Source organism: Scyliorhinus torazame, chromosome 20 (assembly GCF_047496885.1).
Source record: "Scyliorhinus torazame isolate Kashiwa2021f chromosome 20, sScyTor2.1, whole genome shotgun sequence".
Classification (NCBI taxonomy): Eukaryota; Metazoa; Chordata; class Chondrichthyes; order Carcharhiniformes; family Scyliorhinidae; genus Scyliorhinus; species Scyliorhinus torazame.
In genome coordinates, this window is record NC_092726.1 from 15,894,995 (window position 1) to 15,916,948 (window position 21,954).

Below are 21,954 nucleotides of genomic sequence, written 5' to 3' on the forward strand. Positions count from 1 at the left end.
AAGCTGTGCTGATTAAGTCTTATTTTGTCATGGACTTACAAGTCCACCGCAATCTCATCTTTAATAATGGATTCTAAAATCTTACCAATGACCCAAGTCGGGCAAACCAGTCTATAATTTCCCATCTTCTGCCTCCCTCCCTTCTTAAACAGAGGTGTCCTGAGGAAAAAAACTCAGAACAGGATATTGTGTTGATTGGTCTTAATTTTGACATACGGGAGCCTGCAAAGAAGAGGAAAAGCATGAAAGATGACATGTTTCAGTTTAGGAACAAGAATAAAAGTTTTGAGATGCACCCAGTACAGATAAGGTAGAGTGATAAAGTTGGAGAAGAGTTTGAGGTAAGGGAAGGGTAACCTATCAGACAGCATTTGGGTAGAGTGATGCCGTTCTCTCTCTTTGAGCTTGAGATAAACTAGGATTTCCTCTGATATTTAAATGTAATCAAAGGTATTATAGTTGCCAAATATAAAAAATAAATTCATCTTGGTGTTATAATGTTCCCTTTGGGAGTCGCACGGAATACACATTTTAGTCAAGGATATGCGTTTACCAGATTCTTTTTTGATCAATTCAGGAAGTATAAAAAGCCTGCACAGACTCTGATTCGGCCTAGGATTTATGCCCCAACAACTTTCAACTAAATGTATTTACAAAGGCACTGCATTGTTTGTTTAAAGTAGAGTACTGCGAGAGATTATCTGATCTTGGTCACTGTGTGTCTGTGTAATCTAACCCAGGGGAAGGAAATTAAAGCTAGTACGAATTGTGTTCACAGGATCACTGCTGTAAGGGGCTATCCACTGTGGTCACAATTTTCACTCATGCCAACTGTTGAGTTAGCAAAAAATGCTTCTTATTAGCAATGTTTTACCTTTTACTTTTGGGAATGGGTGGGGCTGAAAAGAAATCGTTCTACTCGAAGTGTCACACAAGGAAAACTGACCATGTGGATGGTCCCTTAAATATCGGAGAATGTTTTATGGGATGGGGAAATGGGCTGCCTCTCTTGCTCTCGGTCTATTGGCCTAGGTATTCAAAAAGCCAGTAATACAACACATTAGCCTTTACTTGTATAATTTTAATCTCATTCGTTTTGCACCTCAGGCTTTTTCTTTGTGTTTGACTGTGCTTGCACATCTTCACATCTGTGATGACTTCACAAGTGAATGTTTTCTGTACCTGTTTTCCCCTTGTGTCTCCGATGTTATTAAAAAGAATTTTGTTTTTGTTTTAACCGTGAGTGAACTTGGGAGGAAGAGTAAGGTAATTTCTGATACTTGACTCTTTTATTTCCATTTCCAAATCCCCCCTGTTCGGTTTAGGGACATGATCACTTGTGTAAATTGGCTATCGTATTTAATGAAAGTAATTCACAAAATAGTCTTGATTAGCGATGAGGAAATACAAATCAGAAAGCAGCATTGAGAAGAGTGAACCTTTAATAAACCCGCTGACTAGGTGGAATTTGGAGTTTGCGGAGATGGCAGCATGAGGCTTGATGATTGGCTTTGTTGCTCTCCCGACATGCGTCTTCCCATCTCAGATAACTTTAACAGTCCCGCTTGAATAGATTTTCCTCCATGACTGGCACCATATTCACAATCTCCCACGTTGTCCTGTGGCCAGACGTTGAAAATGTTTGCACCTTATTCATAATTTACTTCATTGAATGCCTGCTGACTGCTGTATCTAATCTTGAGGCCCTGGCTCTGGTCTCCCTTGAGTAGGTGGGTCACCTTCCCTGTGCAGTGACAAAGCTTAGCAACATTAAGCAATTAATGAAGTTCCCTCTAACGTTATGAGCCAACCCAGTGATGGTTTCCGTGCAGGCCAGTGTTGGAAGCATGCCCAATTATGGATGAGCCCATCTGGGAGGCAATCCCAACAGAGGTAATCCACAGAGGGCACTGTCCCCCTGAGAATTTACCTGCACCGTTTTCTCATTTTCAGTACATTGCTGGAGGTGTCTTCAATCCCACAATTTTTTTTCTTTTTATAAATTTAGAGTACCCAATTCATTTTTTCCAATTCACATCTTTGGATTGTGGGGGCGAAACCCACACAAACATGGGGAGAATGTGCAAACCCGGACAGTGACCCAGAGCCGGACCGAACCTGGGACCTCGGCTAACCACTGTGCCACCGTGCTGCCCCTTTGCACTTCTACATTACATTTGCTGGGCCTTTGATGTTATATGTTCTCAGCATCCTTCACATAATTCCCAAATCAGTGAAAGTTTATTCCTTTTCCATTAAGGGTTAAGATATAGTGCAAAGATGTTAGGTTCTTTTTTAATTAATTAATCCTGTCAAAAAATAGACAGTGGGAGAAGTTAAACTGTGCCTGTGCATTACTCCCTTAAATTGTCATCGTGATGGGGAAGATTTAAATAGATGTCTTTTTGGAATGGCCCACTGTCAGGGAAGCTCCCCTTCCCCCGTGGTTGTTTTAATGTACCCTGGCTTCAAAGACCAGGATGAATTGATGGGTTACAGACTGTGACTGCACTATTTCATCTTTTCCAAGTGATTATACACAGGTTCATGGAAAGGTTACTCACATGACCAAGTTTCAAATCGATTGGCTCGTCGGCCAACGATGAGCAAGAGGCGAAGGAAGTGGGCTGCTTAACAGTGATGATTGACTTGTACTTAATTTGTACAAGGGCTACAGCACCACTTTATGGCATCACTTGCCAGCATTGTTTAAAACAAGTAGGTTGTTAGCCTCACTGGCCCAATAATATATAATTTGGTCTTTTCAAAACTGCCTCTCTCAAGTGATCCTCAGCATTTAATTATAATCATTAGAGTGGAACAAGATAGCCTTTTGTTTTACATTGGAGGTGATAAAAAGGCTAAAGGGATTTTGTTTTAAATAAAGGGTGTTCCCCCATCATTGCAATTCCGTTTTTAATAACCCATTAACAAATGCTGTCTTTATTTATTTATTATGGATTGGTATTTAAAATCTCAACCATCCGCAATTCCCGGATTCCTGTCCCAATGCCTGAAGTGAGGAGAGCCTGCGTCAGCCAGGGTCTTGCCTCAGTCTTATCGGTCAATCCTCAACCCGAGTCACGTCAACTCATCACAGCAGAGTGACAGGACTGGAATTAGCCCCCTTGTCCCTGGGCAAGCAAGCAGGGAAGGTCCACGGTAATTCCACAGCCACTCTCTGATTGTCAAGCCCAGGAGTGTTGCAACATCCTTGGCTAATTATATCCTTGTCTTTATACTTGAAGTGAGAGAAAGAGAAAAAGGAAGACTAGCATTTAAATAGCACTGGGACATGCTTTACAGTCAGTGAAGTATGGTCACTATTGTAGTGTATGCACTGATATTTTGCACACAGCAATCCTACATAAACAGCAAATGTGAGAATGACCAGATAATTTGTTCCAGTGATGTTGGTTAAAGGATAAATATTGGCCAGAACAGTGGGGGGGAAACGTACCTGCTGGTCTTTGAATAGTTTGGTGTGATCTTTTATTCCCACCTGAGATGAGAGCCTTGGTTTAATGGCTCATCCAGTCGACAGTGCAGCACCCCCTCGGCTGAGATTTTTGTGCTGAAATCTCTGCAAGGGGTTTTGAACCCACAATCTTCTGATTCAGATGTGACTGTATTCCCAACTGAACCATGGCTGACACCACTGGAAGACAAGCCACTTTGCAAGGCCCACTCCAAAGTACCTTTTGAGCAGAGGCGTTGGAAGCCATATGGGGGCTGTTCTGTGGCTTGAACACCTGGGCAGGCCAAAAATATGGTTCACAAATAAGGGGGTCTATAACAGATTTGAGCCATTTTTTTTTTAAATTTAGAGTACCCAATTCTTTTTTTTTCCAATTAAGAGACAATTTAATCCACCCACCCTGCACATCTTTGGGTTGTGGGGGTGAGACCCACACAGACATGGGAGAATGTGCAAACTCCACACGGACAGTGACCCGAGGCCGGGACCAAACCCGGGTCCTCAGCACCATGAGGCAGCAGTGCTGACATGAGCCACCTTTATACGAATGATTCGATGTGTCCTCTGAAAACATTTGGCCGCTTTTTATTGTTCAGCTGTTTGATATCAACTGGAATGTTTAGCCACAATACATGGGCTGCACGGTAGCACAGTAGTTAGCATTGTTGCTTCACAGCGCCAGGGACCCTGGTTTGATTCCAGGCTTAGAACATTGCAGCGCAGTACAGGTCCTTCGGCCCTCGATGTTGCGCCGACCTGTGAAACCACTCTAAAGCCCATCTACACTATTTCCTTATCGTCCATATGTCTATCCAATGACCATTTGAATGCCCTTAGTGTTGGCGAGTCCACTACTGTTGCAGGCAGGGCATTCCACACCCTTACTACTCTCTGAGTAAAGAACCTACCTCTGACATCTGTCCTATATCTATCTCCCCTCAATTTAAAGCTATGTCCTCTCGTGCTAGGCATCACCATCCGAGGAAAAAGGCTCTCACTGTCCACCCTATCCAGTCCTCTGATCATCTTGTATGCTCAATTAAGTCACCTCTTAACCTTCTCTCTAACGTCCCTCAGCCTTTTCTCATAAGGTCTTCCCTCCATACCAGGCAACATTCTGGTAAATCTCCTCTGCACCCTTTCCAATGCTTCCACATCCTTCATATGATGCGGCGAGCAGAATTGCAAGCAATACTCCAAATGCAGCCGCACCAGAGTTTTGTACAGCTGCAACATGACCTCAAGGCTCCGAAACTCAATCCCTCTACCAATAAAAGCTCCACCGTATGCCTTCTTAACAACCCTCTCAACCTGGGTGGCAACTTTCAGGGATCTATGTACATGGACATCGAGATCTCTCTGCTCATCCACACTGCCAAGAATCTTACCATTAGCCCAGTACTCTGTCTTCCTGTTATTCCTTCCAAAATGAATCACCTCACACTTTTCTGCATTAAACTCCATTTGCCACCTCTCAGCCCAGTGCTGCAGCTTATCTATGTCCCTCTGTAACTTGTAACATCCTTCCACACTGTCCACAACTCCACCGACTTTAGTGTCATCTTGGGTCACTGTGCGGAATCTGCACGTTCTCCCTGTGTTTGCGTGGGTTTCCTCCGGGTGCTCCGGTTTCCTCCCGCAAGTCCTGAAAGACATGCTTGTTGGGTGATTTGGACATTCTGAATTCTCCCTCAGTGCACCCAAACAGGCGCCGGACTAAGGGATTTTCATTTTGTTGCAGTGTTAATGTAAGCCTACTTGTGACACTAATAAAGATTATTTCTATTATTATGACTGGATTAATGTATGTCAAACACTCATAATAGAATATTTAATCTTCCATTGAACTGTGCACGAAAGTTGCATCACATATCTTCCGATGAAGGAGGCAGGAATTTTGGAGGCCACGGAAATAAAGACCAGGGCACACAGTCCCACGCAGTGTCTATCATGTCAACTGTGTTTATTACTTTTTCCATTATCAATTCCTCTGTTTGTTATAGCCCTAACATCGTTCTTCGGGTCAAAAATACAGCATAAAGAAAGATGGGACTTTTTATTGAAGAGATAAAGTCTATTAAAGACAGTTTTCACTGAAGGCATCCCTTGCAAAGTTGAGCTTGATAACTATTGCAAAACCAGTTTGTTCCTCTTAATTAGTAACAAAACATTGCATCACATTTGGCCAGTCCCTCTTTCCTGATATCTAACAACCTAAAAACTTCATTTAGATCTTTGAGATAATATATACATCTGCATGCACTTGTCAACTTGTTCGATAATAAACTTCTCTGCCTATTTTTAGCAACTGACTGTGTAAGCTTGGAAAGGTGAGTGTTTCAGTGTTACCTCTGAGTCAAAAGGTAATAGATTCAATCCCATTCCCGTGACTAGAGCCAGTAATCACAGCTGACATGTCCAGTGCACTTCGGAGGAAGTGACTTCTCAGCACTAAAGACCAAAGAGCAGGGGAGTTCTCCCAGTGTCTAAATCAATATTTATACCTCAGACAGGAGATCATCTTGGCATTTACCCCACTGCTGTTTCTGGAACAAAAACACAAAGTTCTGAAAACACCCAAAAAGTGTGAGCAGTCTATGGGAGAGAAACAGAGGACGTGATCTACCGGCCATGTTGTGCTCGAATGACCACTTGGCCGGTAAATGGTAGGAGACTCCTCTTCTGGATCTACCCAGCTTGCCACACCTCGTGAGATCGAAGCAATCTTGAGGCGTCCCAATCAAAATCCTGCTCATTGTGGGAGGGATCAGTATTTGACAAATTCGAACACACCAGCTAGTTTCATTCTAATATGCACTTGCCTGAACTACCAAAGTCTTAGGATCTAACCCTTTCTCCTTGGAGACTTCGGGTAAGCGGCGTTCAGTGCATCTTGGGATTCAGGTAGGTGTTTAAACTTGCCCCCAGGTTCCAGCGGCCTTCATTTTCGGGAGTGGCAGAGAGCGAGGGAGTCGGAGCGCAGCGAGTGCAGCTTGGGATTCAGGTAGGTGTTTAAACTTGCCCCCAGGTTCCAGCGGCCTTCATTTTCGGGAGCGGGAGAGAGAGGGAGCGCAGCGAGTGCAGTTTGGGATTCAGGTAGGTGTTTAAACTTGCCCCAGGTTCCAGCGGCCTTCATTTTCGGGAGTGGCAGAGAGCGAGGGAGTCGGAGCGCAGCGAGTGCAGCTTGGGATTCAGGTAGGTGTTTAAACTTGCCCCCAGGTTCCAGCGGCCTTCATTTTCGGGAGTGGCAGAGAGAGAGGGAGCCGGAGTGCAGCTTGGGATTCAGGTAGGTGTTTAAAATTGCCCCCAGGTTCCAGCGGCCTTCATTTTCGGGAGTGGCAGAGAGAGAGGGAGTCGGAGCGCAGCGAGTGCAGCTTGGGATTCAGGTAGGTGTTTAAACTTGCCCCCAGGTTCCAGCGGCGTTCATTTTCGGGAGCGGCAGAGAGGGAGCCGGAGCGCAGCGAGTCCAGCTTGGGATTCGGGTATGAGTTCAACCCTGCCCCCAGGTTCCAGCGGCCTTCATTTTAGCGAGCGCGCGAGAGAGGGGGAGCCGGAGCGCAACGAGTGCAGCTTGGGATTCTGGTAGGTGTTTAAACTTGCCCCCAGGTTCCAGCGGCCTTCATTTCCGGGAGCGGGAGAGAGAGAGGGAGCCGGAGTGCAGCTTGGGAATCAGGTAGGTGCTTATGTGTTTGATTTTTACCTCTATTTAAGTTGGGCGGTTGCTAAACCCGAGACACTACACTTGTAGTGTCTCCCACCCTTCCACCTCCTCTAACCTAAGGGGGTGAGTGAATATCAGGTAAGCTCTCTCTTCTTTTTCTTTTTTCCGCAAGTTATAGCTTCAGATTTTCGGCGGGAGCAGTGGCCAGGGGTCTGTCGTGAAGGTAAGTAGCTGGGAGAAATTTAACTCTTCGTGGGTTGGTAAGTTTTGTGATTGGTAAGTAAAATCCTTATTCCTTTCCCTTATTCATTATTTGATATTATATTTGTAATCAGTTAAGGTAAAGTGTAAAAATGGCAGGAGATCCCAGACCCGTGTTATGCTCCTCGTGCTCAATGTGGGAGTTCAGGGACGCAGCCGATGCCCCTGACTCCTTCATGTGCAGGAAGTGTGTCCAGCTGCAGCTCCTGTTAGACTGCATGACGGCTCTGGAGCTGCGGACGGACTCACTTTGGAGCATCCGTGATGCTGAGGAGGTCGTGGATAGCACGTTCAGTGTGTTGGTCACACCGCAGATTAGGATTGGTGCGGGAGACAGGGAATGGGTGAACAAAAGGCAGAGAAAGAGCAGGAAGGCAGTGCAGGTGTCCCCTGCGGTCATCTCCCTCTAAAACAGGTATACCGTTTTGGATACTGTTGGGGGAGATGACTCATTAGAAGAAGGCAGTAGTAGCCAGGTTCATTGCACCGTGGCTGGCTCTACTGCACAGAAGGGCGGGAAAAAGACTGGCAGGGCTATACTCATGGTGATTCAATCGTAAGGGGAGTAGACAGGCGTTTCTGTGGTCGAAAACGAGACTCCCAAATGGTATGTTGCCTCCCGGATGCATGGGTCAGGGATGTCTCAGATCGGCTACAGGACATCCTGAAGGGGGAGGGTGAACAGCCAGTTGTCGTGGTGCATATAGGCACCAACGATATAGGTAAAAAACAGGATGAGGTCCTACAATCAGAATTTAGGGAGTTAGGAGACAAGTTTAAAAAGTAGGACCTCAAAGGTAGTGATCTCAGGATTGCTACCAGTGCCATGAGACATTCAGAGTAGAAATTCAAGAATAGTCAGAATGAATACGTGGCTTGAGAGATGGTGCAGGAGGGAGGGGTTCAGATTTTTGGGACATTGGAACCGGTTCTGGGGGCAGTGGGACCATTACAAATCGGATGGTCTGCACCTGGGCAGGACTGGAACCAATGTCCGAGGGGGTGCTTTTGCTAACACTGTTGGGGAGGTTTTGAACTCATGTGGCAGGGGGATGGGAACCAGATTAGGAAGTTAGAGGTCAGTAAACAGGCAGCAACTAAAGCCAGTAAGGTACTAGATAATAAACTCAATGTGACTAAGGGGAAGAGTAGACAGGGAAGAGATGAAGAACGCAAATGGACAGGTGGTCTGAGGTGCATTTGTTTCAATCCGAGAAGTGTAGCAGGTAAGGCAGATGAACTTAGGGCTTGGATTAGTACCTGGAAATATGATGATATTGGTATTACGGAGACTTGGTTGAGGGAAGGGCAAGACTGGCAACTAAATATCCCAGGGTATAGATGTTTCAGGATGGATAGAGAGGGAGGTAAAAGGTGTGGAGGAGTTGCATTACTGGTCAGAGATTATATCACAGCTATGATTAAAGAGGGCACGAAGGAGGATTCGAGCACTGAGCTAAGAAATAGGAAGGGTGCACTAAATTGTTGGGACTTTACTACAGGCCTCCCAAAAGCGAGCGTGAAGTCGAGGTACAAATATGTAGACAGATTATAGAAAAATGTAGGAGCAATAGGGTGGTCGTGATGGGAGATTTTAACTTCCCCAACATTGAATGGGACTCATGTAGTGTTGGAGGCGTAGATGGAGCAGAATTTGTAAGGAGCATCCAGGAGAGTTTTTTTAGAGCAGTATGTAAATAGTCCAACTCGGGAAGGGGCCATACTGGACCTGGTATTGGGGAATGATCCCAGCCAGGTGGTTAAAGTTTCAGTCGATGATTACTTTGGGAATAGCGATCACAATTCCGTAAGTTTTAGAATGCTCATGGACAAAGAAGAGAGTGGTCCTAAAGAAAGAGTGCTAAATTGGGGAAAGGCCAAGTACAACAAAATTTGGCAGGAGCTAGGGAATGTGGATTGGGAGCAGCTCTTTAAGGGTAAATCCACATTTTAAATGTGAGTCTTTGAAGGAAAGGTTGATTAGAGTGCAGGACAGATATGTCCCTGTGAAAATGAGGGTTAGAAATGGCAGGATTAGGGAACCATCAATGACGGGTGGAATTGTGAGACTAGCCAAGATGAAAAAGGAAGCAAACATAAGATCTAGGCGACTTAAATCTGATGAAGCTTTGGAGGAATATCGGGAAAGTAGGACAAATCTCAAACGCGCAATAAAGAGGGCAAAAAGGGGTCATGAAATAGGTTTGGCTAATAGGGTTAATGAAAATCCCAAAGCCTTTTATTCGTATATAAGGAGCAAGAGGGTACTAGAGAAAGGATTGGCCCACTCAAAGACAAAAGAGGGAATTTATGCGTGGAGTCAGAGGAAATGGGTGAGATTCTTAATGAGTACTTTGCATCGGTATTCACCAAGGAGAGGGACATGACGGATGTTGAGGCTAAGGATGGATGTTTAAATACTCTTTTTTTTTTTAAACATAATTTTTATTCAAGGTTTTCATAAAATATCAATAACAAAATGAGAAAGAAAAAAGAACCCAACAGGGTTAAGTACAAAATACAATCTAAAAGAGCAACCCCCAAACCCCCCCCCCCGTACATAAATAATAAATTAACATTAACAGCCCGACTTAGCACAACAGGTGTATACACCCCGTCAGACCCTCCAGTGTAAATAACATAAACAAAAATAAAGTAAACCCCCCCCCCCCCCCCCCCCGAGCTGCTGCTGCCATTGACTAATGTCTATCGTTCTGCCAGAAAGTCTAAGAACGGTTGCCACCTCCTAAAGAACCCTTGTACTGACCCTCTCAAGGCGAATTTCACCCTCTCCAATTAAATGAACCCTGCCATATCGCTGATCCAGGATTCCACGCTTGGGGGCCTCGCATCTTTCCACTGAAGGAGAATCCTTCGCCGGGCTACCAGGGACGCAAAGGCCAGAATTCCGGCCTCTTTCGCCTCCTGCACTCCCGGCTCCTCTGCCACCCCAAATATTGCGAGCCCCCAACCCGGTCTGACCCTGGATCCTACCACTCTCGACACCGTCCTCGCTACGCCCTTCCAAAATTCCTCCAGCGCTGGGCATGCCCAGATCATATGGGTGTGATTTGCAGGGCTCCCTGAGCACCTAACACACCTGTCCTCACCCCCAAAGAACTGGCTCATCCTTGTCCAGGTTGTGTGTGCCTTGTGCAGCACCTTAAACTGTATGAGGCTGAGCCTCGCGCATGAAGAGGAAGAATTCACCCTCCCTAGGGCCTCTGCCCACATCCCCGCTTTGATCTCCTCTCCCAACTCCTCCTCCCACTTACCTTTCAACTCCACCACCAAGGCCCCCTCCTCCTCCTGCATCACCTGGTAAGTTTCCGAGATCTTCCCCACTCCCACCCACCCCCCGAGAGTACCCTGTCCTGTGTGGCAGTAGCCACGGGAATTCCATCACCTGCCGTCTGGCAAGCGCCCTGAACTGTAAATACCTGAAGGTGTTCCCCGGGGGGAGCCCGTACTTCTCCAGCTCACCCAAGCTCGCGAACTTCCCGTCCACAAACAGATCCCCCAACTTTCATATCCCTGCCCTGTGCCACCCCGAAAACCCTCCACCTGTTCTTCCTGGGGCGAACCGGTGGTTCCCCCGTAATGGGGTACACGCCGAGGCTCCAACTTATCCTCTATGCCGCCTCCACTGCCCCCACATTTTGAGGGCCGCCACCACCACCGGGCTCGTGGTATACCTCCTTGGAGGGAGCGGCAGAGGCACCGTTGCCAGCGCCCCAGACTCGTGCCCACACAGGACGCCGTCTCCAACCTCTTTCATGCAGCCCCCTCCCCTTCCATCACCCACTTGCGTACCATCGTCGCATTGGAGGCCCAGTAGTACCCACAGAGGTTGGGCAGCGCCAGCCCCCCCCCCATATCTTTACTCCGCTCCAGGAACACCCTTCTCACCCTCGGAATCCCTCGCGCCTACACAAACCCCATTATACTCCTGTTAACCCGCCTGAAAAAAGCCTTCGGGATAAACACGGGGAGGCACTGGAACAGGAACAAAAACCTTGGGAGCACCGTCATTTTGATTGACTGCACCCTACCCGCCAAGGACAGCGGCAACGCGTCCCACCTCTTGAACTCCTCCTCCTTTTGCTCCACCAGCCTTGTAAAGTTAAGCCTATGCAGGGCCCCCCAGCTCCTGGCCACTTGGACCCCCAAATATCTGAAGCTCCTCTCCGCCCTTTTTAGTGGGAGCTCGCCAATCCCCCTCTCCTGGTCCCCTAGCTGAACTACGAACCGCTCGCTCTTCCCCATATTGAACTTGTACCCTGAAAAGTCCCCGAATTCCCTAAGGATCCTCATTACCTCTGGCATTCCTCCCACCGGGTCTGCCACATACAGCAGCAGGTCGTCCGCATAAAGCGAGATGTTTAAATACTCTAGGTCAAGTCGGCATAAGGAAGGGGGATGTTTTGGGTAATCTAAAAGGAATTAAGGTGGACAAGTCCCCAGGTCCGGATGGGATCTATCCCAGGTTACTGAGGGAAGTGAGGGAAGAAATAGCTGGGGCCTTAAAGATATCTTTGCAGCATCCTTGAGCACGGGTGAGGTCCCGGAGGACTGGAGAATTTATAATGTTGTCCCTTTGTTTAAGAAGGGTAGCAGGGATAATCCAGGGAATTATAGACCTGTGAGCTTGACGTCAATGGTAGGCAAACTGTTGGAGAAGATACTGAGGGATAGGATCTATTAACATTTGGAAGAAAATAGACTTATCAGTGATAAGCAGCATGGTTTTGTGCAGGGAAGGTCATGTCTTATAAACCTAATAGAATTCTTTGAGGAAGTGTCAACGTTAATTGATGAGGGAAGGGCTGTAGATGTCATATACATGGACCTCAGTAAGGCGTTTGATAAAGTTTCCCATGGCAGGTTGTTGGAAAAAGTGAAGTCGCATGGGGTTCAGGGTGTACTAGCTAGATGGATAAAGAACTGGCTGGGCAACAGGAGACAGAGAGTAGTGGTGGAAGGGAGTGTCTCAAAATAGAGAAAGGTGACTAGTGGTGTTCCACAGGGATCCGTGCTCGGACCACTGTTTGTGATATACATAAATGATCTGGACGAAGGTATAGGTGGTCTGATTAGCAAGTTTGCAGATGATACTAAGATTGGTGGAGTTGCAGATAGCGAGGAGGACTGTCAGAGAATACAGCAAAATATAGATAGATTGGAGAGTTGGGCAGAGAAATGACAGATGGAGTTCAATCCAGGCAAATGCGAGGCGATGCATTTTGGAAGATCTAATTCAAGAGCGGACTCTACGGTCAATGGAAAAGTCCTGGGGAAAATTGATGTACAGAGAGATCTGGGAGTTCAGGTCCATTGTACCCTGAAGGTGGCAACGCAGGTCGATAGAGTGGCCAAGAAGGCATACAGCATGCTTGCCTTCATCGGACGGGGTATTGAGTACAAGAGTTGGCAGGTCATGTTACAGTTGTATAGGACTTTGGTTAGCCACATTTGGAATACTGCGTGCAGTTCTGGTCGCCACATTACCAGAAGGATGTGGATGCTTTAGAGAGGGTGCAGAGGAGGTTCACCAGGATGTTGCCTGGTATGGAGGGTGCTAGCTATGAAGAAAGGTTGAGTAGATTGGGATTGTTGTCGTTGGAAAGATGGAGGTTTCAGGGGGGACCTGATTGAGGTCTACAAAATTATGAGAGGTATGGACAGGGTGGATAGCAACAAGAGTGGGGGTGTCAATTACAAGGGGTCACGATTTCAAGGTGAGAGGCGGAAAGTTTAAGGGAGATGTGTGTGAAAGGTTTTTTACGCAGAGGGTGGTGGGTGCCTGGAACACTTTGCCAGTGGACACAGGCGGGCACAATAGCATCATTTAAGATGCACCTAGACAGATATATGAACGGGCGGGGAACAGAGGGAAGTAGACCTTGGAAAATAGGTGACAGGTTTAGATAAAGAATCTGGATCGGCGCAGGCTGGGAGGGCCGAAGGGCCTGTTCCTATGTTGTAATTTTCTTTGTTCTTTGTTCAAACTGGAAAGAGACGGAATGGCACTTGGGGAGGTCTCCCAGAGGATTGGCGTCCCCAAGTGGTTGCCCTCTGAGTAGGGTGGCACCCTGGCAGTGCGTTCGGGGATCGCGTCAGGTGGTCGAGAGATCGGGATGCCTATATTTCTTCCTGCGCTGAGGAGTTCCAGGGAGCGGAGCTCCTCAGTGCAGGAAACAAGGCTAAGTGTGGCCTCGGTGGGGCGTTCCCCGCTGAGGCCCCAGATTTCAATAAAGTCCCAATAGGGGAAACACCCAGCTAAACACTCTCTCTCACAGGATCATGTGGCAATTTGGTTAGATCGCACCAAGAGTTAACATTTCACATCTGTGAAACCTGTTTTTCTCTCTGGATTGCTGTTGCCAAATGTGCATTTCCAGCATTTTTTGTTTTTATTTCAGACTTGTAGCTGATGCTGTATTTTGCTTTTGTACTGCTGTCTGTCGATATTTCCTTTGTAGAAATTGGCTGTCTTGTCTGCCAACAGTGATTACATTTCAACATTTATTCTTTGGCTACAACACACTCTAGGGACATTCTGAGATCATGAAAGGTGTAATAAAGAATTTTCATTAGAAAACATTTTTTAAAAAGACCATTTACATGATGGACACTGATTGGAACTGTATGCCCAGGACCTTTTATCCTTGCTCCTGGGGCAACACGGTGGCGTAGCGGGTAGTACTGCTGCCTCACTGCGCCGAGGTCCCAGGTTCGATCCCGGCTCTGGGTCATTGCCCGTGTGGAGTTTGCACATTCTCCCAGTGTTTCTGTGGGTTTCGCCCCCACAACCCAAAGATGTGCAACGTAGGTGGATTGGCCACGCTAAATTGCCCCTTAATTGGAAAAGATTAATTGGGCGCACTCAATTTATTTTTAAAAATCCTTGCCCCTGAACCTCCGTGCCTCCTTCACTTGAAGATATGTGACTTAACCTTTCTGCACAGTTCACTGGAAGATTGAGTATTCTTTTAGAGGTCTTCTTCATACATTATCCCAGTCATGCATTGTGGATAAAAATCCCAGTAGATATCAAACAGTTTGTGCTTTGACTCCTTGAGCAATTCCACAGGAGATCTGCTTTTATATATGCCTTGCATCTCCTATGAATTTGCTGTGTCCATCTGCTCTCGGTAAAGATACCAAGCAGTGCTTTTTTTCAAAACAAAAAGCCAGACTGGTGTTTGAACTGGAGCGCAGAAATTACATGCAATTTGGTGACTTCAATATTCACCTAGGGCACTTTTGTAATCACCCAGGTATCCACAGGAAGTTGTTCAGCTTAAAATGGGAAGAGCACCATTTTGTAGCTGAACAGCCTGGAATTCCCACCGGGAAACTACATGTGAGGCCAGCTGGTTCTTGCTTATTGTAATGAGGATATTGATGCACTAATGTTTCTGTTTCCCAAATTGCAGTGTCAAGGATGGGCAGCAGTGGAAGGGAGGGAGTGGAGAAAGAATGTTCCATCTATCACCTTTTTGTCCAGTCAAGTGGAAGTGATCAACACTGCATTACATGTTTCAGAAGTGGACAAGACATGCCCGGTTAATCATTCCAGGCATGTCTGTGGCCCAGGGATGGAAACATTACAGAATCAGTGCACAGAATCAACTTTCCAGTCTCACCGTTAGTCAGCCACAAAACATGAGAAAGTGAGCATTTATTTGGACTTAGTGGGTTTTTATTTTGCATGAAAATAGCAATTGAAAAGAACATAGCCACTAAACTAGGAGCAAACTGCAAATAAATCTGAGTGTAGCTTTCCGAAGGCCACTGACCCCCACTTCCCATCCCCGCCGTTCTGACTGGATGTTTTGGTTTGAATTGGGTGCTTGTGCTAGGTTGGTTTAAAGATAACTGCCTTGTTGTTCGTACAAAAATAATCTGAGGGTCATGCCAGTCAGAAATTACCTTAGAAATTATCCCATTCTTTGTGTTCTTGGCAGATTGATGTCTTTGCTTTAACTGTGTGAGGCCTGAAGCCAAAAGAAGTGTGAGTTGCCAGTGTACATAACCTAGTGCTGTTCGTTCACCATGTGAATGTCTTTTGTGCCAAAAAAAAGCTGTCCATTTCTTCCTCCCCTGTGACGATTCTCCTCTTCACTTCCACAACATTCACTAGTCCTATGGTTCTCCCCCTCCCTCTCCTTACCACTCCCCCTCCCCCACTTGTCTCTCCTTGTCCCGCTTTGTTTTACAGTCACTGTATTCATCAGATTCTAGACAGTGTTAATCATATTCACCAACATGACATAGTACACAGGGACCTGAAGGTCAGTATCTTCTAACGTTTACAGAAATGAAGAAAAAGAACCAAAAAAAATTAAAATAATGATACGCTTGAGTCTAAAATCGTGTCATGTTTACAGGTGCAGAGTTTCTTCTGCCTCTTGTCGTTCGTCCTCTTTAGTGTCGTTATTTTACATTTTTTTGAAAAGACTTACTTTGCATGGCTACCACTACCATTCCCAAAAGTCTCTTGGGTACTCAGCCGTGACAGGCAATCTAAAGGAAATTGATGGGGACAACAAAATAATGATGAATGTGACTCATTCTCAACTGCCCCACTCCTCTCCACCTTTACGCTTCCATCACCTTGTATGCAAAGTTTTAAAAAAATAGAATCCATGTCGCAGTGAAAACTTACTGCACATATTGGAAACAGTAAGCCCATATTTAAAAGAAAAATATTATTTTGAAACTTGTTGTCCCCTCATTACCTTTGAGACTTCAAGGGCACGATTGCACTTCCACCCCTCCCATCCCTCTTGAGTCTGTCATGCTTTATTGCTCTTGACAATGTTCTTTAAGAGAAGCACAGACTGGTTTGTGGCCAGGGCCAAGCATGAGCTTAAAACCACTCCCACCTCCTTGTGGCAGCTGCAACGACCTCATTTTCAAAGAATTGTTGGTATCAAATGAGCAGGGCACTTGGGGTCATTGCTGGGGTGTTCCTGCAGGGCACTGAGTCATGGTGTCGGAGTTAGGCTGCTGAGGATCAACAGTGCGGTCGGCATGCCAGCAACAGGGCATCAATCATGGGATCGGTCTTCAGGACACAGGGGTCAGCAGTGACGTCGGAGTGCAGGCCACTGCAGGTCAAGATTGAGGTTGGAGTGCAGTCAACAGTTCAATGGTGTCAATCTGCAGGCCACTGAAGGTTAACAGTGAGATTGACCTTCAGATCAGAGTGTCAACTTGCTGTTGTCAGCTTTCAGAGAGTCAGCACTGGGGTCTTGCTGCAGGACATAGGTTGTTTTGGACCTTAAGACCAACAATTGATATTTCACAGATAAGAAATTGCCGCCATCTCTGCTGCACCTGAGGTTAAGCGGGGTGGGGTGGTACTTCACCAGCAGAAAAGAAATTTGGCAAGCCAACAGTTTTCCTCTGTTGAAGTGAGATCATTCTTTGACTTGGATATACATAGTGCCCTGCGAATACTTGTGCATAACCACACTCAGCTGCCAGGAGTTGAGTGTTTCACTTTACTGTGGGAAAGGTTACAACCATTTTATTGCAGGGTTAACTCTTTCACTAATGAGCATAACATACACTATACCATCCACGCCCACTGGTCTGAACAATTCTGACTCCTTTCCATTTCCCTGCGTGAATATTGTTCATTTTAAGAACAATCATTTGATATTCATTTTTTAAAAATAAATTTAGAGTACCCAATTCATTTTTTTCCAATTGAGGGACAATTTAGCGTGGCCAATCCACCTACCCTTCACACCTTTTAGGTTGTGGGCACGAAACCCACGCAAACACGGGGAGAATGTGCAAACTCCACACGGACAGTGAGCCAGAGCCAGGATCAAACTGATATTCACTTTTACTGAGTACCAGTATGTGAGATTTTGATATCATTGTTTTCTCTTAAACAAAATTTGTGAGGGTAAATGAGTATTTTTGAGGATCTCATGATCCTCTGCCTGTCCATGATCAGTCACTGAAGAGGCTTTGTTCCACGTGAGGCCAACTGTCCTTCACTTCCTAATGTCTCCCAGCTTTTATTGGTCTCTCCCACAAGGTCCTCAGCTAATGCTTGGAACTGTTCTTCCCAGCAGGCCACCTCTGGTTTGGTGCCTTCAGTAAAAACTGTTGCAGTTCCCAAATAACCACCAAGGGCTATGCCACAGTCCACAAAGCTGCAAACCACATTTTTGCAATATATTTTAAAAAACCAAGGTGAGTGTTAAAAACCTGTTCAAATGTACATGGTCGATAATCCTTTCTCTCTCATTTTGGATCATGAATATTCTGTGGTGCCATATGGCAGTCCAGTTTTCACATTTTCCTTTTTTAAAAAAAAATTAAGAGTACCCAATTTTTTTTCAATTAAGGGACAGTTTTAGCGTGGCCAATCCACCTAACCTGCACATCTTTGGGTTATGGCAGTGAGATCCACGCAGACACAGGGAGAATGTGCAAACTCCACATGGACAGTGACACGGGACCGGGATCGACCCGGGTCCTCAGTGTTGTGAGGCAGCAGTGCTAACCACTTTGCCATCTTGCTGTCCCCAGTTTTCACTTTTTCCAAGGACACTTGAACTATTTGTTTAACCTGTTATGCATAATCTCTATGACGTGGAGATGCTGGCGTTGGACTGGGGTGAGCACAGTAAGAAGCCCGACAACACCAGGTTAAAGTCCAACAGGTTTGTTTCAAACACTAGCTTTCGGATCACTGCTCCTTCCTCAGGTGAATGAGGAAGGAGCAGTGCTCCGAAAGCTAGTGTTTGAAACAAACCTGTTGGACTTTAACCTGGTGTTGTAAGACTTTTGTGCATAATCTCTAGTCATAGAAACAGCACAACATGGTTGTGAAATCATGGCCTCACAATTCATAGAAACTTCTTGTTCCAAAGAAAAGATTCTCACGACACTGGTCTCAATGGGATATGGATTTGAACTCTGTGAGACTTGAATTGACAGTGGAAGCTTGAGTGGAAGTTGCAGGAACTGCACTGCTCTTCAGCAGCCATGTAAGAACCATTCAACATTGCAGCCCTATGAACAAAATTTGTTTCAAATGAGCATAACAACGTCCAGGGAACAAAAATACATATAACAAGTTTCAAATTGAGTTTGTATCAAGTGATTTCCTGGGCTGAGCAGAGTTGGGAGCTTAAGGCGAGCAGTTTCTGAAGCCCAGTGTTACTGGCTTTATGCAGTGATTATGCTTTATGGCTGTGCTTCTCTGCTTGTATAGGTTCTGCTATATCTCATACAATTTAGTTAACGGCTCGTAATACTCCCAGAAGTGTGGAGTCGGGCAGATCACATCAGAGCTCTGTGGCGAGTAATGTGCCAGGTTTCAACTTTGATTCCTGCCTCTGCTGGGCTGAATATCTGGCTTGGTCTGAGCCTATGTAAAGGAAGTGATGGTAAATGAGTCCGCAACACTCTGGCCAAGCAGTGGGCTGGGGATTCAGGTGGGCCTCCTTTTCATAATTACCTTCTGCACCCACTGGAGAGTGAGGCTGGCTGTGGGTCATCATTTTAGTCCCGGAACAGCACTTAGGACTCAGTGCTTGTGTACGTGTGTGTTTTTAATCACTGTGTTTAACCCATGAGACTCTTACTCACAATAGTGAAAATCACCATTTGAAGCAAATCCCACATCAGCTGAAAACTGCTTTCATGTGATGTCCATTTGATTTAGAATTAAAGCGATCCATGACAACATTGCGCTGATTTTGTCCCCTTACCTCAGTCATTGAGTGACAGTTCAAACAGAAAGGTGGTTTTGTTGCAGTTTTGCCTGCTGGATTGAACCAGCTCTGGTTTACTCCTGCTTTGCCCTGGCCTGGCATTTTGCTGAGACTTGTTTGTTTTTTGAGAGAGAGAGCGCCAGTCTGTGCCATGTGAGACTCACCTGCAACTAACACGCCCCCTGGTGTTTGCATGCAGTCATTGCATTCAACAGATCCTGGAGGCCGTACTGCACTGCCACCAAATGGGTGTTGTCCATCGAGATCTTAAGGTGAGTTGTACTGTAATGATGGCGAGATTGTAACCCGAGCAAGTTGTGTCTTTTACATATTCTGGTAAACTGTTTATAATTTCTTGGCAGCTCTGGTAATTTTAACACGATCAAGGAACTCAGGGCTTGTCTTTCTAATTCCCCGGCAGATTATTCTTTTTGAGATTTCTGTTGGGGGTGGCAGGGGCTAAGGGAGAATAGATGCGACAGTAAAACTCTGGCTAAGGTCCCTATCTAAACACTGTCTAACTTAATCGGAGTTATGGTAAAGTTGATACTTTAAACATATATTAACTTTTATTTTGGATGAAGGGTTTCTGAAGAATTTGGGATTGATATCATGAATAATTGTTTTTTTTTTTTTAATTTAGAGTACCCAATTCATTCTTTCCAATTAAAGGGAAATTTAGTGTGGCCAATCCATCTACCCTGCAGATCTTTGGGTTGTGGGGGTGAAAGCCACACAGACACTGGGAGAGTGTGCCAAGTCCGCACAGACAGTGACCCCGGGGATGGGTCCTCAGCGCCGTAGGCAACAGTGCTAACCAGTGAGCCACCGTGCCGCCCATGAATAATTGTTTCGAAAGTTAAAACATTGACAGAAGAGAGAACCCCAGGAAAGTGCCATTCTGCCATGCTTTTCATGCTCAGTAAAACCACCAGATGACTGGAAGTTTCCCAACTATAACTCCATTGAGCTTATCTTCAATCATTCTCTGTTAACTAGCTAACAATATCTTTATTGGTGCTACCTGAAACGTTTTTGAGCATAACCAGGTCAAGCTGAGAGACAGGAGGGTGAGTTTGGAGAAGAGGCCTGATCCTCAAGAATAAAATCTTCCCAAGCTGGTGGCGAGAGCATTTTGTGGTCCCCTCTTGTGGGGTCATCTCCAAGATGTGAGAAAATGCCTTGAACCAGTTTTCCTCATAAAACCACTTGTCTAAAATTTAAACCATCCTTGTTTTTATAGTCAGTCAGACAGTGCAGTCAACTTTAGTCAACTTTGATCAGAGTTTGAGATGGAATTTACTTCGGGTTTGACATTTCCTCAAAAACCCAGCTCAATATTTTTTAACTTGATATCATAACAAATGTGAGTGTTGTTGCGGGGGAGAATCTGACTGATTTGTTATAGAATATAATTTTGGCCTGGCTGTTTGCAGGTGGGCCTTGTACAGTTGATGTCGAGTGCTCTCATTCAAGCATCCAAACCACCATGTAGAGACCTGCAACTAAGATGGAAGAGTAACTCCAATAAATTCAGAGGCTGAGTGTTTCGAAGCACCAGTGAAAGATTTGGGGTACTGTTTGTGGGAACATTGAATGAGAAACAGCACCGCCTGCATTGTGCTGCACCTTGTGGTGCATCACAGCCAAGTTTTCGGTTGGTGGGAGGGGAGGGTTGAGGGGGCTTGAGATTGATGTAATTGAAAATTCGTGTTAAAATTACCAGCTCTCTCGAACAAGACTTGAGGCTTTGGTGGCCCTGCCCCTGCTTGCATGTGTCTTTTGGCTGGGAAATTCTGCCAATGGGATGTGCTGGAAATAGCATGGCTGTTTTAGATCAGAATGCGTGCTTCTAATTGCACAATTATATCAAAATACTTTATTATTGTTATATATTTACATAGTGAAAAATATTAAATAAGACTTTTAAGAAGTAAATAAATGTTTACTAATATTTGTCTGTATTGAAGACTCACACAGTGTTGATAGAAGCTTTTTCTGTGTGTCTGTGTTACATTTGCCTTTTTGGTATCTTGTGACGTGACGTGTAAATATTGGGAGTATCTCCAGTCTTTATGAACTCATCATGGTGCACGAGGCAATGCACCTGACGGTTAATTCGTGGATCCCTCAAAAAGTAACAGCTTTCAAGCCTGCTGCTGTCTGCAAACTGAAGAAACAAACAGGCCCAAGATTTGGTGACCTTTAAAGTTCATCTATGATATGTGTTACTTCACAGTCCCAAATAATAATTTTAAGTCACCAATTGATCACCTTCTATTTGGTTTTGATGTATGCTGGGGGGGTGGGGGCAAGCATTCTTTTTTCTCAATCAATTAGTTTTATCCTGTCTTTCCTGAGGGTAATAGTTCCACTTGGACAGCACATGAGTGGTTTCATCCAAAGGCCTAAACCTTTCTGCTCTGAATCCAGTAGCTTTGTATTCCCCTTCCTCTCGCCAGGTACACTGGGTGACTCACCATTCCTCCATGGTTGACGTGGCTCTCAAACCTGGTCCTTCATGGAAGGTCCATGGTTTGACTCACCCCAAATGGCACTGCATGAGTGCCCCCGGACTTCACCCATCCCATTCCAAACATGCACGGACAACAAGGACTGCAGACACCTCCACCTCCAGAGGAGTACCAGCTGACTCTTTGCCATTTATGCTTGTCCTGTAAGTAAGTACTGACCTTGAATTCAGCAACTTTCTCTCGGCCTGGGAGCAAACTAATGCTTCAAGTATTTTAAGCAGCTCATTACCTAGCCCCGCCGCTTATGAAATTAAACAATTTTTTGCCATCAAT

General features: G+C 45.5%; 1 protein-coding gene across 50 annotated transcripts in view; it reads left to right on the forward strand.

Moving 5' to 3' along the window:
• Nucleotides 1–21,954, forward strand: part of LOC140396907 (calcium/calmodulin-dependent protein kinase type II subunit beta) — a 392,935-nt gene that overhangs the window by 206,990 nt on the left and 163,991 nt on the right. For 29 of the 50 annotated variants that reach the window (XM_072485774.1, XM_072485778.1, XM_072485783.1 and 26 more), the window contains one exon: nucleotides 15,625–15,697. In XM_072485774.1, coding sequence (XP_072341875.1) covers nucleotides 15,625–15,697 — 73 coding nt within the window. Of the gene's footprint in view, nucleotides 1–15,624; nucleotides 15,698–19,346; nucleotides 19,420–21,954 lie in introns of all 50 variants that reach the window. The other 21 variants (XM_072485773.1, XM_072485782.1, XM_072485779.1 and 18 more) reach the window with 2 other exon arrangements.